The sequence below is a fragment of the Perognathus longimembris genome, chromosome 9 (genome assembly GCF_023159225.1).
Source record: "Perognathus longimembris pacificus isolate PPM17 chromosome 9, ASM2315922v1, whole genome shotgun sequence".
NCBI lineage: Eukaryota > Metazoa > Chordata > Mammalia > Rodentia > Heteromyidae > Perognathus > Perognathus longimembris.
The window spans coordinates 54,957,221-54,975,306 of record NC_063169.1 but is presented as its reverse complement, the minus strand read 5'-3'; the positions used below and the strand labels follow the sequence as shown (position 1 = coordinate 54,975,306).

The following is an 18,086-nucleotide window of genomic DNA, read 5'->3' as shown; positions in this document are numbered from 1 at the left end:
TTCAATTTCTTGTGAGTAAAGTTAATGATGGTATCTTCTTAAAGGGTTGTAAGCTCTGGGAACAATCCATTTAAAGTGCATTAATATGGTATCTAGGTGCTTTGATCATCTTTAGTTGTTTTTAAATCATCATTTTTTATTAGATCTATTGTGAAATTCTATTTTGCCTAGTAAACCATAACTTGAAAGTTTGAGGAGTCAACAGATTCTGAGTTCTAATGCCCTCCCTCCCTCCCTGCAGAATGTGATAAACTGAGGCGGGATGGCTGTCGCAGTTCTCAGTACTACTCTCAGGGACCCACCTTTGCAGCCAGTGCCAGCTCTGTGGGCGATGAGTATCAGGACGAGGATGCCGAAAACGATCAGAAGGTAAGGCTATGAAGCGCAGCCTGTGCCCTGAATTAAAGGACATCGGCAGGAAAGTTGGATACATACAGAATAAAGCCTACATTTTAGTTACTAGGAGTGAGCAATCAGACATCCAACCCGGAGGTATGAGAGAGGGGCCTGGCAGGATACAGCTAAGCTTGTATGGCAGTGCTCCCCTGAGAAACTGCCCAGGGCCCCCACAAGAGATTCCCTAAGGGATTAGGGAATGACCTCCAATGACCCACAGAACTCCCACCTTCTCATACCACCACACTGAGAACCAATCCCCAACGCATAGACTCGTGGAGGACAAACCTATACAAGCCCTAACAGCAAGAGCCACTTTTCTGCAAGTGGTCAGGTTGTTTACTATGTATCTGATGTCAGCAGTGCTTTCATTTGCTATTATTGCACTGGGCAATTCACCTATTGATGTAATATGCATTGCAGTTACCTTTTCATCTTTAATGATGCACAAACTATATAAAGAGATGTATTTTCTCAGTTCTACTTCCATATGAAAGAATAAACTTGTATGGAGGTTTTTATTTATGTAGCATTGTTTTCATTTTATTAAGTAATGTGGACTGACACAGGAATTAAAATTTGAGAAACAAGCTTTGATTTAGAAATCATTTTTAATTTATCAAAACTTACTCCTTCTGTTTATCTGAAGCTTCACACTCTGACCAGCAATTCTCCATTCTCTTCTTTGTAACCTAAAATTTCATCACAGAATATTTTTCTCTCTATTTAAGAATATTTCTTTTAGAGTTCTGAGGATTGTGGGTCAAAGCAAGCCTGACAGACCCCCACCCCTGCCCCGAGAAAGTCCATTAGACTCCTATTTCCCACTACCAAAAAGCTGGAAGTGGAGGTGTGGCTCAAGTCATAGAACTCCAGCTTTCAGCAAAAAAGCTAAGAGAGCTTGATGTCCTGAGTTCAAGCCCCAGTACTGGCACATACACATACACAGATATTTCATTTACATGGTAGTCTAGTCTCTTGGTAAAATGCATGAAGATGGTTATACACTTGAGATAAGGCAAGTAACCAGTTTCAACGTCTGATCTTGCAGCTTTTTAAAAGCCACCTTTTTCTCTGTTGGCATGGGTTAGGAAAATGGAAACCAGAACGTGAATTATATAGCAAGATTTTGGTTTATCCAGATAGATTTCAGGCTTATCTTGTAGCTCAGAGTAGGAAGAAAAACAGAGGGCCTAGAGACCAGGGGCATTGTCTAGGTACAGCATGATTGCACAAGTGTGTTAGTATCCAAGCTTGTAGAGTTCCCTAGTAGCAAATTGGCATTTTTGTGACAATTCCTAAGACCCTCAGGAAAAGATGGAAGCATAGTTTTGAAATTCTGCTTACTCATCTGTTCAGCCATAAAAAACGAAGTCTCTGTAGGCCACTGTTGGCTCCTCAATGTCACTGCCAATGACCCCCACCTGCCAGCAGCCCTCCTTCAAACAGGGGTCATGTAGGCAGTGAGTGAGCAGATGATGATCATAGCTGCAAGCACATGTACAAAAGGCCTGGCACATTCCAATAATTGTCATCTTACGTGCCTTTGTGTGATTTGCTAGGCCAGGACCCAGAAAATGGGATCATAGGAGGCTCTCCATAGGACCACGTGTTGTGTTGTTTCTTTTTTCCAAAGGGAGTCAGAGCAGTGGTAGAGGCTCCCCTGTAGGTGCCCTGGGGACCCAGGCTCTAGCTCCGTGTCTGCACTCCTGGTTTTCCTTCCTGTGCTCATGCTCTCCTGAAAGCTCACGGTCACCACAGGACCCCTAGTTTCTTTGGTTGTCAATTGATTTATTTATTTTGCTATTTTTATGACTTAAAAATTCAGGTTAATATTTGCTGTTAGTTGAATGCACTTTGAAATGTTTTGAATCATTTTTAGTAATGTTTAAATGGAACTTTTCTTTTTTCTGGTCTCTTAAATATTTGATGAATGAACTATATTCAGAAATGTTTAGATCACTTAGGAGTGTCATCCCAGGGCAGTTTGTTAAGAAATTTGATTCAGAATGAAATTAGTATCTGCTTCCTTTGTAATTAACTAAATATCAACTGATATTATACCTTCATATGAAACTTGCTTCAGTCTCTCTCCCTCCTTTTCCCCTTCCTTCCTTTTTGCCTCTTTTTTTCTTTCCTCTTTCCTTCCCTCCCTCTCCTGATTGCATCATAACTGTCATTGCACAAACATGCTGTTTATCTTCCTCTTTTGACCTTTCATCCTCCTCTAACTTCTACCACATTTTAAGTTCCTCTTTACAACAAAGTATCTCCAAAGAAATGTCTAGACTTGCTGTCTCCTGCCCTTTCCTCACAATCTCTTTTGAAGCCCCTCCAAACTTTTATTTCCCACTTGCTACTAAAACTACTTTTGTTAAGTCCACCAGTCACCTCTGTGTGGCCAAATCTAATAGTTCTTGGAATTCCTCTTAACCTCTCAGTAGTACGTGACATCACTTATTATTTTTTTCCTAAGGCTTTTTTACTTCATTTTTATGGTACCATAACAAACCCTGCTTTTCCTCCGCTCTAGCCATGAACTCCCAGTCACTTGTTGGGATTCTCCTCTTCCAAATACTGACTGGTAGTATATCTTTGGGACTCCGGTCTCACTCACCCTTTACTTCTCTGTAATGAACAGCCTCATGCCTGGCATGGTTTCCCTGAAGTTTCTAAATTTACAACTCTGGCCCAGACTCATGCATTTATTAACCCTTTTTTTTCCATCTCCACTTAACTGTCATACAGATAACATGCTCAAATCAAACATACAATCTACACACTTCTTCTAAAAAACATAGCTAGTTATCATAGTTTTTCTCCTCCTCAGTAAACCACATCATTCTGCCAGTTATTTAATTCAGACACATTGGATATACTCTTTTCTCTTTGCCTCCCCCCTCCCCCTCCCCCCTCCCACTCCCCCCTTTCCCTACCTCCATATACACACGTGTGCACACACACATATACAATATATTATATATACATGTTATATATCACATCATCTAGTCCTTTGTTAGCTCGGAATGATATGGTTAATCTTGACACTGATTTTATAGTTCGTGTAGTGTATCAACTCTGATCTTACAGGTTACAAAATCTTCCTAAAGTGATCCCACAGTGGGGGTTGGGGTAGGGAGTCCTATCGAAGATTTTCTAGAGTAGATAAAACCAACACTTGAAACTGTTTCTGTGTAAAGAAATAAAGGAAATGATGTAGTTATTTTAAACAAATTAGTTTCACCCTGAGGCTGCAGAGATTGTATAAAGCAGAAAAATAACTAGTCAGTCTCACTCCTGAATATTGGCTTAATAAATCATAAATAAATCACTAAGGAATGTAATCTAGCAGCTCATTAAATGACAAGTACTCCTGAATCCACTTGAGTTTCTTTTAATAGTAAGGCAGATATGTTCAATATTAGACATATTGCCTGATCATTTAATCATTACTCATATTAATCATATTAAATCTGAGATAGAAAATCAGATAATTAAGACTATAGATGTTACCCTTGTATTTAGTACAGTTTGACAGCTGCTCTTGATTAAAAACAACAACATACTCATTGGCATAGAAACATGGATATTCTCATAGCTTTAACGTTTATCTGCCTTGTCCTCAAATCTAACATAATTTTTTAGTAGATCATGTTTATTAGAATAACATCTAAGACAAGTATAGACACTCTCATGATTACTATATTATTATAGTTCTTCCATCTGGGAAAACTAGTCAGCACAGTTGGAAAAGCTGTATCATATACAAGAAGTACAAAACCAGAATATATTGGTGTTGTATTTCTATTCTTTGTACATTTAATTATTATATACTTGATTTCAGGGAAATCAGAATGTCAATCTATTAGAAGTAATAGAACCCAATGATGTAATATTATAAAATTGATGTATAGGAATCATTAACTTCTATATTTTTAAAACCAAGATAGAGGCATACTTTTAAAATCTAGTTTAAAATTTGACACAGACAAAATAGGAATGATGAAAGTACAAGGTCCATATTTTTAAATTTTGAAGTTAGTACAAAATGACACAGATAAGACTTAGATAAGTAGATATACCATCTTCCTGGATTTGAGGACTCAATGTACAAATGCCATCACTTCTTCCCATGTTAATTTATAAAATTAGCACAATAACAGCAACAAAAAAGTGAGCAGATTTGTTCTGTTTTATTGATGTTTGGGACTCTTTGGGGATGGGGTGATAAGAGGTGGGAGAGGACCTGAGCGGCTGAGTCTAAACTTGTAACTGGGAAAGCTGGAAAACGGGTCGTGAGGAGGGACAAGTGCTCAGCCAGGTGTGAGAGGGAACACAGCCAGGAATTCCTCCAGTGTGGCACCTGAAATACAGGCCAGCAGGACAGAGTATTAAAAATGGAATGCAAAGTCTAGAAATAGACCTAGATATTTAGAAAAACATCACACTGACACTTGAAATCAGGCAGGTATTAGGAAATGCAGAAAAATCTCCCAGCTACCTTGTTAAGACCAAGACCCCAAATGGCAGTTGAATTCTTAAGGTGTGGAGAATACTTTATTCTTTTTTTTTTTTTTGGCCAGTCCTGGGGCTTGGACTCAGTGCCTGAGCACTGTCCCTGTCTTCTTCCCACTCAAGGCTAGCACTCTGCCATTGAGCCACAGTGCCACTTCTGGCCGTTTTCTTTTATATGTGGTGCTGGGGAATTGAACCCAGGGCTTCATGTATATGAGGCAAGCTCTCTTGCCACTAGGCCATATCCCCAGCCCCGAGAATACTTTATTCTTAAAGTCATTCTTAATAGGATCATTTTAAATGGAATGTGCAGAAGTCACTCTGGAGGGAAAATTTTATTGAGAAATTCTTCCTATTTCCTAGCTAGGTTTTAGGGGTAAAGGCATGGTGAGAACAGTAGCCTATATGAGAGAGAAGAGACTCATGACTTAAAAAAAATGCTTAGGCTACAAATAATCTGACATCACAAGAGTTGTTGTATTTTTTTAATAATGAAAAGCATCTAATTTGCATCTCACTCATATTAAGAATCCTGATAATGCTTAGGGTAGGATCTCTCTCATAAAATGAAGATTGTTAATATGGCAAAGGTTAAGGACACATACATTAGCAAAGAGAAGCTAGGAATATCTATTTTGGCTACTTACGCTGGCTAATTGTCCTGGAATAATTATCCTAATTATTCTAATGCAAAATACTTAATAAAGTGGGACTACTATCTGTGGCATGAAGAAAGTTATTTTGCTAATGATAGCCTATATTTTTGATATTAAAGGTGGCTGTTAAATTATTTCTAATTGTTTAATATCCTCTAAATAGCAAATAGGCTGTGAGAAAAAATGCTTCCGGCAAAGGGCTTATTGAAATCCCAGCAAACACCCTTATATCCAACTGTAAAATCAGAGTAAGTCATTGCTTTTGTTCTAGTCTTTTTTTAAAGTTTTCAGTGTATCACAGATTCTGCCAAATAGTTTATTCAGGTGTTGGAAGGGAGTTTAATTATAGGGGCCAAACTCTTCCTGCGAGTTAATAGGGATTTCTCTGACTGCCTTGTAGGGGTATGTTCAGCGATGTGCTTACTTATACTCTTGAGAAATGTTCACAGAGGCCCATTGTCTTAGGAAAGGATGTCAGCTGTGAGTTACCCAATCTCTTGTGTAAACTTCACCACTGGAGAGAGGAATTAAGCTGGAATTTTTGGCAATAAATGGTTGGCTTTCACGGTAGAGATAGAACCTGAAGTTTTGTTTCCTTTTGTTCTTTGAACTGTCACTTCCGGGGTCTGTTTTAGACTTTGTAGCAGGAAATATTGTGAGGAAAAGAACCAGGGCCTTGCCATGTAATTGTACCCAGGGGCTCAGTGAGTGTAATACTTCAGCCCAGGTGTGGAGCAGCTTCCCACCTGTTGAAGTTGGGGGCTTTACTCCCCTTTACAAGCTTAGATTTCCTCAACTCTAGAGATAGAACTACCACACATGGCTGACTCTGTGAGCCCTGGTGTGCAGCTGCTCTCCTGTGGAATTATTAATAGCATCCACTCTCAAAGGTGTTCCAGTTTTGATAATAAATGACCCAGCTAGCCTATCTACCTGAGAAGGGCATTGTGAGGATGGAGTAAGTTAATGTTTGTAAAGCCTTTAGCACCGTGCCTGGGGCACGGTACATGCTCAGATGATGAGGAGGAGTTTTATTAAAAATGCTTGGGTTTTCCAGCCAGACATCAAAGAAAATGGCACAATAGACAATGTCTGTTTTATGAAAACTTGGCTACTCTCCCAATCTACCCACACAGAATTTCCTGCCCAAAGCAAAGGATTTCAGAAGTTTCAGCAGCAACTAAAATTTGTCTGATTGTCATGGCTTCGTAGGTCATCTCTACATAGAGTTTCTGTCAGTGGTCATAGCACTGTTCGCTAATTTTACAATAGTAAAACACTTTAGAATATTCTCAGAACTTTTCCACAAATGAACCTCTACTTTCCACAAGAATCCTCCTGCATGAAATAGATATTATAATAGTTGATGTTATTGATAGTGTGATCTCAAAATGAAGGCCCAGGACTCTGATTTTACTTTCTCAGAATCACAGAGCTAGACGACATCAGCAAGGAAGGAATGCGGGGCTCTTTGGGTTTCCTTTTTCTGTCTTTGTTTTTCTTCATATATCAGGTTGGTTAAATAAATGGACAAGGTTACCAAATTCTCCAAATTCCTTCAGCATTGTTGACTGCCTTTGTTGTCTCTCATTCCTTCTTTGGTTTGTTTGACCTGTATTCATTCTTTATTCTTCACCAAAAAGCCAGAGTGGGTGCTTCTTAATCTCTCAGTGTATAGGTACAGTCCCTACCCAGGCTAGCTTACAGTCTAAGAACGATGATAGTGAATGTAATGTGTTAGTGGGCCTGTGGCCTGTTCATGTGCAAAATTCCAGGACATAGTGGAAGTATGAAAAGGTCAGTGCCGGCTCTGTGTGAGCACTAAGCTGTAATTTGTGGCACCTTGTTACTCTGTGTCACTGCAAGCAAGGATGAGAAAATTGAGGTCTCATGCCCAGGCCATTACTCATGCAAAGCAAGGGAAATGTCTGTGCAGTGACTTGCTAGCAGTGTCTCCTATACACATGTATTACACAGTACACAGGCTGTTCTGCTCGGCCTTCTCTTCTGGATGGGAGGAAAGTGTCCTTGTCTTCTTGACCCCTGCATTTCTTGCCTGAAACTAAGAACCTGGCACAGGAAAAGTCTTAGGCACCAAGAGACTCACCCTCAGCACCTTTCTCAGCTTGGACTAAGCCTATAACATGGATGAGGAAACTATTTGAGAGAGATTGGATCATTTGTGCCTAGTGTCACATAGCTTTTATCCTGTTTTGGCAATATTGGGGTTTGAACTCAAGGAGATGGAGCTGCTAAACACACAGTTGGGAAGTGACAGCTGACAAGTGAGACACTGCTAATGTTTTATCCATCTATCTTACCACTCTTCTGCTTGTCAAGGATTTTTTTTAAAGGTTTTGTTCTTACTTAGAGTTACAAAAGGAGATTGTATTGCTACACCAGAAGACCTGGTAATTTATTATAAGTAGTGTGAAGTAGTTGCCCTACCCTGCCTTGCAGCAGAGATTTGGGTTAGATTTGGGTTCTAAACGTAGCTTCCTACTCACAAACTTCCAGAAGCAGAGTCTTTCCTCCACTAAGCCTCCAGTTTCTTTTTTTTAATCCAACAAAGATAACACTGAGGGTTATATCAGCTCATTCCTATGAGCCTATAATTTAGGACACAGCAGCATAGAGTGTTCATAGACTAAATGGAACCTCTTTTAGAGTTGAAATTCTGAAACAGTTTTCTTTGCAAATCTGATTTACAGTCTCTTGAGAAAGACAAACCAGATAACGCAAATGCACACATGCAAATGGTACTTACTAAAGAAATAAACAAGAAAGAGAACAGGGCATAAGATATGGGGGAGAAGCAGAACTTGAATAGGGTAAACACATAAGGCACCAACAAGAAGAGAGCAAACACCCAAAGAACATGAGTTCTTTAGATGTCTTCCTTTAGGTATCTGGGTGGATATCAAGAGGAAGAAGTTTTTTAGGTGGGGGGGGGGGGGGAATAGCTTGTACAAATACTCTAAGGCATCATGAAGAGTGATTTAGAAGGAATACTAGTGGGCCTTTCCATAATACGTTATGGAGCTGATCGTGGACTGCACCCTCCAAACCAGCTGCATTGGCACCCCTGTTATGTTCACACACAGCAGAGGTAGTGGGAGTTGTTTGGTTCTGAGTCATTCATTCTGGCATTCTCATTTGTAGATTGTGGTAGTGTATATGGGAAATGTTCTTTCAAGAGGAGGGAACATTGGCACACCATCCCTTGGCTGGTGTGACAAAGAGCCCTTGCGGCAGGAGGCGGTTGTCTGGTCCTTTGTTATCCATCTTGTCAGCCCTGAGCTCCACTCCCCCTTCTTCAAAGCCTATTGGCTAAGCACTTACTAATCAGTGCCTTCAAAATTTTTTTTGCTACACTTCAAGATTGCCCAAAAATTACTTTGTGTTTATATCAGAAGAGTAAAGTAACATTCTAGTTTACTAGATTGAAATTCAATGCTAGGTGTGTGACTTTTCTACGTACTTCCATGGCATTCTCAAATAAACTTCATTTTTAATTTGTGTGTACATATGGTTGTGTGCACTTTATGGGTAGAGAATACATGTTATGTCAAACTTAACAAAATGATCAGTTTACACCAGTGTGGCTGAGTTCCTGCTGCCTCAAATGCCCCTTAGTTATCACAGAAGGATGTGCACCACTTTTCATACTGAACCAGATCAGTATGAATATATGGGATGTAAATTGGCATCATAAGACATCGATAACACATGCTTAGTTTATAAGTGGAGTGTGCTTGTCAGTTAAATTCCAAACATTTCACGTTTTCCTAGATGGAAAAGAAACTAGATGATCATTTTATGTGTTTAATGGATTACAATTACAAAAGTAAATTTTAAAAATGTTTATGATTTGTTTTTATTTTCATAATGTTTTTGTTATTGTTCATCTTTTGTGTGTATCTGTGTCTGTGGTGTGCACACATACACACCTGTCCTGGGGCTTGAACTCAGGGCTTGGGTGCTGTCCCTGAGCTGCTTTTGATCAATGTTCGCACTGTACTGCTTGAGCCACAGCTCCATTTCTGGCCTTTGGGTGGCTGCTTGGAGATAAGAGTTTCAAGGATTTTCCTGTTCAGGCTAATTTTGAACCTTGGTCCTCAGATCTCAGCATCCTGAGTAGCTAGAATTACAGGTATGAGCTACTGGTGCCCAACTATTATTAATCCCTTAATAAAAGGAAAAGGAGTAATTGGCAATTTCATGGGATTTTGCTTTCCTGAAATCATGTTTATGTGAGCACCACTTTCATTGCCATGGTATTTAATAGTTCTATACCTACCATCTTACTGCATCCTGCAAGTACCTCTGCAGGCACAGAAGGTGGGCGATGAGACCCCACTTTACACCAAGGGGAAGTTCAAAGATTTCACAATCAGTTTATGTCTATGGATTCTTAGTTTGGGGCCTGTTCCTTGTCTTTTCATATTTTTAGAGCCTCTGACATTAGAACAAATACAGACACTTTTGTAGCAAGGTACGTTCTGTAGCAATACACAGTGATAACAGTGTTCTTCTGCTTGAGATTTCTCACAGAAGGATTTTTGTATATTTCTTCACTCTATCCCTTTAGAGGTTTGCATGAAGTCCAGAGGGTATCCAAATATACCTTCTAAAGATAGATAAGGCCATGTGCCTCTGGCTTTACATTGGTAATTATAGCTATTCAGGAGGTTGAGGCCAGTTGATCATGGCTTAAAGCCAGCCCAAACAGACAAATCCAAAAGAGTTAGCTCTTAAATAGCAAAAATGCCAGACTGGAAGCATGGCTCAACTGATAGTGTACCAGCCATGCGTGAGAAAGTTGAGAACTCAAGTCCCCGAGTTTAAGTCCTAGTATCAGCAACAAAAGAAAATATACATGACAGATAGATGGCTGAGTAGGTGATCTTTACAACCATAAATAAGTCACAAAAGAGGATAGACAGCTGTGATTCCATTTGTAGGAAGTTCACATACAGGTAGAACAAGCTATGGTGAGGAGTCTGCCCAGCAGTTCCCCTTGCTGCTTGGGGGCTCTGGAAGGAGGTTGAATCGTGACCTCTGTGTTTGTTACAGTGTGTTCTGTGGGAGGCTCCACAACCTGACACTCAATGAAAGTAAAATTCTCAGATACCTTGTTTTGAACTTGAAGCACACTTTGTACACATTTATTATATATAATAATCGAATTCCTTCCAAAAGCCCATGGTCATTTTGTTGTTGTTGTTTCTGTGCACATTGCATTTATTTTAAGGTCTTGGAACTTGCTGGGCACAGAACCAGCTGCCACGGAGCTGTGGTCAAGCCCGTCATAAAATGCTTGCTAACACACTTTCTTGCTGACACTGTTTAAGGTGTTGTGGGAAGGCAGATATTGCAGAAAGGCTCTTCAGTGAGGATGCTAATCTATATCAAACCAGACGCAGCGAGAAATGTTTTCATGGAATTCTGATAAGGCTCAGAGCACAGCCTTTGTCAGCTGCTTATAATTTAACAATTTCACACTGGTTTATTTTTTTCCCATATAGACGGTTTCAGAAGAGCTCAAGTAGTTGAACAATAGCTCTACCACTTTGAAATGTTCCTTGAGGTCAGAGGCTACAGGAAATAAGATTGAAGCTCGAAATGACTTTAAGCAAAACTCCATTTTAATAAAAATGGAAACTGGTGGCTGCAGCTATGATGTTGTAAACAAAATCCATAGCCTTTCTGACCATGGTAAAGATAGGAAAGATGAGAAGAACTGAAATGACTGTGTGGGTCAGCAAAACCTTCGGCCATTCTCAGTTTACAGCCCCTGGCCAGGGGAAATCATACATTGTGAGTTGCGTGCAAGAGGATACACAGTGTGCCTCTGTCAGTGTCCCTCAGTCATTCCTTCTGCTCTGAAATGCGAGCCCTTCTTTGGCTTTCTTTACAATGGGTCTAACTTCTTTTTAAAGCTAAAATACATTTATACCTGTCCCTGCCAGCTCTTTATACAGTGTAACTTGTTCTTTCTCTGCAGTGTTCTCTCTCTTCATCAGAAGAGGAGAGACTTATTGGCATCAGGAGACCTAAAACACCAACCTCAGGTGACTTTTCTGACCTTCATACTCAGACGAACTGGACCAAGTCACTGCCACTGCCAACTCCAGAGGAGAAGATGCGACAACAAGCCCAAACGGTCCAGACTGATGTGGTTCCTATTAACATAACTGGTATGCTTTGCTGGGCAGTCAGGATGGCCTTGGGATAGTGGATTGTCTATTTTATACTCTTAGCATTTTACTTATACGCAGAGTGAATTGCTGTGGCTTGGCTTCCTGGTCCTTGTTTATTGCAGGGAATACTGTTATTACAGATGTGTGTATGGGTGTACATGAAGTATCTGTTGCTTATTAGCTAAATAGACTACGTCACCGAAGCTGGGTGTCATGGAAAGGATGTCATTTTAAGTTGAATGGCTTCTTCATAAGATTTTTCTTCAATAGGAATATCTTATAATTGTGGTCCTGTGTAAAAAAAAAAAGTTGTATATTTCTTTTCATAGGGTGACTTTAATTTTACTTTCTAGAAGTGAAGAAAGAATTATTTTGTAATGTTTCTGGTAGTTTTTCTTACCCTTTCAAGAAGATAAAAGGGGGAAATGGTTGGAATGAAATTACTAAGTAAATTAACAACTATAGAAATATGTTTTAAGGACTAGAGGCCTGGATCAAGTAGTACAGCCCCTGCCTAACAATTGTGAATCCCTGAGTTTGAACCCCAGACTACTCCTCTACTATATATATATATAATATATATATATCTTAATAGGCTGATAAAATTATATTTTGATTTACATAATTTGAATTCCAGTCTTCAAATAAAAATCTATTGCTGCTGAATAAGCAATTTTTAGAATTACATGAAGTTGTTAATCTGGAATATTATACTTAGTCTTTAATCATTTGTGGTAGTTATGGAAACAAATAAGAATGTACATAAATCTCCAGGATTATCTTTCATAAAATTAGAAGAGCTGTTAAAAAGTTGAATCAAGCTAGGTGCCAGTGGCTAGCTACTCAAGAGGCTGAGATCTGAGGATCACAGTTTGAGGCCAGCCTGGGCAGGAAAGTCCCTGAGACTCTTTATCTCCAGTTAACCACTAAAAGCTGGAAGTGGAGCTGTGGCTCAAGTGGTAGAGTGCTAGTAGCCTTGATCAAGAAGGAGCTTAGGGATGGTGCCCAGACCCTTAGTTCAAGACCAGGGGGAAAAATATTAATCTCCCTGGAGCCTAGGAATTGGTCAGTAGTCCATGAAGGGCACAAAATGCAAAATAGAAATGTTAAGAGTTCCTATGGGCTAAAGCTTGCCTACCTTGTATACAACCCCAAATTTAATTCCATCCCCTTCTTCCTCAAAGAGTTCATCATTTCAGTCATTTGACTGTATTACATAGAAATAGTCACTTAAATAACTAGGGCCTGATAATCAGGCCCTGCAAGGGAAGAGCTGACTGATTGAGAAGTAGGATGTTTCACTGTTTCACTTGCAATTGGAAGAACCCTTCCCCCCCCCACCCCACTCCCAGCTACCTGGCTGTGTTCTGAGGCTGCTGTGCTGGAAAACTTGGTGCTGTGCCTTTGGTAGGCATGGAAGGGGTGATAGCATGGGGTGATACCATTTCCATAGTGCTTTTAACCTTTCAGGATATTAAAAACTTAGATTTAAAGCTCTTAATTCTATGGGAATGCAATAAGTGTATGAATTGTTGTCTGATCTGTGTACATTTATTTTTACTGAACCCCAAAAGAAACAGATGGCATTTTCTTTTCATCCATATTCTTTGTAAACAGCATTGTTGGTCTCCGTCAGTGTGTTTCTCCTTTAGTGCATATTCTTAAAGGTTTATTTATATAAGTAGCTGTGTTTCAGAACAAAGCATAATGTTTACTGCTTGATTAAATACATGGGCATATATTTTTCTATAAGAAATTGAATTACATTATTAGATGCAATAGAAACGTATTTACACCTGATTAAAAGCTTCAAATAATATTATGAGATGAGGAAATAATGATAACAAGTATGGCGATCCCGAATGGAATTAAGGGTGGTATACATTGTTTTGAGATAGAAGATTTAAAACAGAGTAGAGTTTTAGAAATAGTCATTTGCAGTGAAATGCATTGTTACAAGGAGGACAGTGTCATGTCTCTAAGCTTTAATGTGCTCTCATTTGAGGACTAACTGGATATGAATTACAGGGTATTTAAAAAAGGCCTTTAAATGCCACCAGGAAAGGCAAATGACAATAATGAAATGAGCAACATGAGCTGAGTCAAAAATGCCATTTATTTTTAATTGAGTCATTAACATTTTTCAGGAATGCAAAATTAAATATAATTATGTACTTACTGATGGGTTTTCTGGATCTGTGTATTCACATACACATACATATTCCCACTTCATGGCTTTTCTTAATTTGGCTGAAGATCAAGAAATCTAAAATGGGGGCTGGGGATATAGCCTAGTGGCAAGAGTGCCTGCCTCGGATACACGAGGCCCTAGGTTCGATTCCCCAGCACCACATATACAGAAAACGACCAGAAGTGGCGCTGTGGCTCAAGTGGCAGAGTGCTAGCCTTGAGCGGGAAGAAGCCAGGGACAGTGCTCAGGCCCCGAGTCCAAGGCCCAGGACTGGCCAAAAAAAAAAAAAAAAAAAGAAATCTAAAATGTTTATTTTTGATGAATGGGTTGAAACATGCTATGCAGCTTCCTGCTTTTTAAGTGGTATACTTCTAAAGTTCTAGAAGACTTTGTAAGAATGCAACACCTATAATTCCAGCTGCTTGAGAGGTGGAGATTCGGAGAGGAAGAAAATTAGCCAGTTCCTCCTGGACCTGTAGCAGGACTTGGTGGCAGACATGTCTGTTGTACTAGTTTATGCAGGAAGCATAAATAGGAGGATTGTGGTCTGGGACAGCCTGGGGGAAAAATAAGAGGTGCTATCACAAAAAAACAGCTAAAGCAAGAAGGGCTGGAGATGTGGCTCAAGTACAGACTACTTGCCTGGGAAGACTAAAGCCCCGAGTTCAAATCATAGTACTGCCCCTCCCCCCATACATACACGTATACAGACAAACAATGCATATCACATATATATGTATATGACAGTTTTGAAGATTTTCATTGGCTCTTAGAAAACTCTATTTTTAAATCCCATAGGAATTTAATAAATAAGTACATCTGTTATTCTCAATTCCATAAACTTTCCCCCCACATTTGTTTTACTTAAGTGTAAAAGAAACAGATGGAATTTTAAAGAATTATATTCGAATTGTCTTTATGTACTTGTACCAAAGGTGTTACCATTCAACCCGTCAGTTTATGAGTCCAATACATCTTGATCTGTGTCACTCCTTTCATCATTCCCCCTTCCCTCCCAACACAACCTCTCCCCTCCGTTTTCTTAGTTTTATGGAGTGTATACATTGAGTATTATGACCGCAACATTTTCTTTGTTTGCTTGTTTTGTTTTTTGCCAGTCCTGGGGCTTGAACTCAGGGCCTAAGTACTGTCCCTGGCTTCTTTTTGCTCAAGGCTAGCACTCTACTACTTGAGCCACAGTGCCACTTCCGGCTTTTTCTATATATGTGGTGCTGAGGAAATGAACCCAGGGCTTCATTTATTTTTTAATATGTAGCATTGCCTATCTCCACCAGTGCCCTTTTCCTTTAACAGCCCATATTTTGTCACTTCAAATTCACACTGAAGCCCACCAGGCCTAGAGATAGAGAACTTCAACACAATGAACTACTGGCCTGAAAAATGATTCAATCTCATTAGTTACAGTCCTGTGGAGACTTGGTATGTTCTAAACATTGAGGGGAAAAATCCTTTAAAATAAAGGGAACATATAAATATGTTGGGGTGACCCCATGGGGGTACCAGCTCCTTCACCTGGAAGCTATATGCACATACTTCAACTGAACAGTTCTGCAAACTGGCTTTGCCCTGCTGTTTGAGCTGCCTACATCTATTTCTGAATAGTAACCATGGCTAGCTCATGCCATTTGTCCGTGAACAAGAGTGATGGAATCCAACAGCTATTTATTGACTTTGTGCCAGGCATTAGATGAGAACAAGATGGGGAAGCCACAGTATACAAATCATGGTCTCTACCCCAAGAAATGTAGATCCCAGCTGCTGCTGATGCAAGAGGGGGATCCCCGTCCCTTCTGTGGTGTGTCACAGACATTCCTCCTCTTATCCTTTGTTTCTTAATCTTGGAGCTTTGGTGGCCTTGGTTTTTATCTCAGTAGCAAAAAAATGAAGATGTGTTTACCTTCGGCCTGTTCTTAGTTTCTTGGTGCAAGGAAGGACCTTCCCTCTGCTGCGGGAGGCTAAGGGACCCACCATGCCTGCGGCCGCCCCCATGCTGTTTATGCCATTGCACGTGAATGACCTGTGCATCCCAGCAGCAGCAGCAGCACATTCCAGGGTTTCAGACCCTTGTCTCAATCGTTTCTGGGTTGCTTTTCTTACTCCTTCAGAACAATGTTGCAAGAATTTTCAAGATTTCATGCATTTCTTCTTCTTTTTTAGTAGATGAAATAAGATTTGATCATCTGGTTTTGATTAGATATTATTCACAATCTTATTCTAACAAAAAATTACATTGTCCACAACCTGCCTACTTTAAGTTGATGTCAGTATTGCTAAGTAAGAGTGAATATTCGTATACTTTTCATATGCTCAGGAGTGACAGAAGAATGTGATATATACGTGTATATATATATATATATTTTAATCTCTTTTTGAGTAGAATAACCATAGGAAATAGTTAATGATATCAGACTTTGTTTAGTCCAAATGCCAAAGTAGTTTAAAGTAGCCCAAATGAGAACTAATAATGCTACAAACTTTTTTTTCCTTGGTGTTGGTCCTGCAGCTTGAACTCGGGACATGGACACTGTTCCTGAGCTTTTGCCCTCAAAGCTAGCACTCTAGCACTTGAGCCACAGCTCCATTTCCAGCTTTTTGATGGTTAATTGAAGATAAAAGTCTCTTGGATTTTTCCCGCCCAGGCTAGCTTTAAACTGTGATCCTCAAATCTCCATCTCCCGAGCAGCTAGGGCTATAGATGTGAGCCACTGGCACCCAGCTCAAACTGTATTCTTTTTTAATTTCCCATGTTTGTTTGTTTGGTGCTCCCATGTTTGATGCTGGGCCTGGGGCTTGAACTTAGGGCCTGGGCACTGTCACTGATTTTTTTTTTTCCCCCTCAAGTTGCACTCAGCTGCTTGAGCCACAGTTCCACTTGTGATATTTTGAGTAGTTAATTGATGATAATAGTCTCACACTTCCCTGCCCAGGCTGGCTTTGAGTCACAATCCTCAGCTCTCCACCTCCTGAGTAGCTAGGATTACAGGTATGAGCCGCTGCCAGTACCTGGCCCCGCAGGAAGGAAGGAAGGGAGGAAGGAAGGAAGGGAGGAAGGGAGGAAGGGAGGAAGGAAGGAAGGAAGGAAGGAAGGAAGGAAGGAAGGAAGGAAGGAAGGAAGGAAGGAAGGAAGGACCAGTTTAGCATGTGGCATTCTGGGTTCAGCTGCAACATTGTCACTGGGAAGCCCTGGGTTCTAGTTCCTCCTCCCCCCCTGCCCACACTCCAAAAATAATAAGATGATGAACCAGACAGGTGCAGTTCAGCTTTGACAGCAGTACTGTTGAGTCTCACTGTGGTGAAAGTACTTTATCATTATAAGGCTCTATGTATCTCATTACAGCTGTATATCTCATACCATACACACTTTCTAATCAATCCAAATTGTCAGCCTCCTTGATTGAAGAAGGAAAAAAAAAACCCTACAATTCTGTTTCATCACATGTGACGTTATATTTTATTCATCTGTGTGATGACCAGATGAATAGGATCTGTTTAATGCCACCACCACATGTTGTAAAGAGTGGTTTTCAGTGACCAGAGGACCTAAGCAACACATTTTTATTAGCACACATTAATCGTAGAGAGTAGGAGGTTTCACTGTGACATTTCCATATTTCATGTTTTAAATGAGATGGAATTGCTCTTGTAGTGCGATTTGAGCACCTTTGCAGCTCCCTGGAAAATGAGATCAAGTTACGTCCTCCAGAAGGACACATGCTCAGAAATTGGAAATCAGCCTTCTGGTGATAATGTGCTTGCCTTCCTTTTTCGCCCTTCGGCGTTCATCATCATATGACTGGCTAACATCATTATTAATATCTCCTTTTCATTTTACAACAAGCTTCTGGAAGAAAGTGCATGGTGTCAGCTTGCTTGAAAATAACATTGCTTTGCTTGTTCTACTTACTCTACATCAGGGGAGACTTTCGATCGCCAGGCCAGCCTCCGGCGGTCTCTAATTTACACAGACACTCTGGTAAGACGACCGAAGAAAGTCAAAAGGAGAAAGACTATTACAGGAGTCCCTGACAACATACAGAAGGAGCTAGGTATGGCTCATCAGAATTGCATTCTGTTGCCCTCTCTGCTGCTCGGCATTGCTAGCTA

At 40.1% G+C, this 18,086-nt stretch overlaps 1 protein-coding gene and 1 long non-coding RNA gene across 10 annotated transcripts in view; one reads left to right on the top strand and one right to left on the bottom strand.

Moving 5' to 3' along the window:
- The window catches only part of Nhsl1 (NHS like 1), a 201,651-nt gene that overhangs the window by 168,981 nt on the left and 14,584 nt on the right, over nucleotides 1-18,086 (top strand). For 6 of the 8 annotated variants that reach the window (XR_007212127.1, XM_048354176.1, XM_048354175.1 and 3 more), the window contains exons 3-5: nucleotides 242-369; nucleotides 11,575-11,767; nucleotides 17,897-18,028. Coding sequence is in view for 7 of the 8 variants with exons in the window: in XM_048354176.1 (XP_048210133.1) it covers nucleotides 242-369; nucleotides 11,575-11,767; nucleotides 17,897-18,028 (453 nt within the window). In the remaining variant the exon portion in view is untranslated. The remainder of the gene's footprint in view (nucleotides 1-241; nucleotides 370-11,574; nucleotides 11,768-17,896; nucleotides 18,029-18,086) is intronic. The other 2 variants (XM_048354178.1, XM_048354179.1) reach the window with 1 other exon arrangement.
- The window catches only part of LOC125357340, a 32,768-nt gene that overhangs the window by 6,428 nt on the left and 8,254 nt on the right, over nucleotides 1-18,086 (bottom strand). The window lies entirely within an intron of this gene.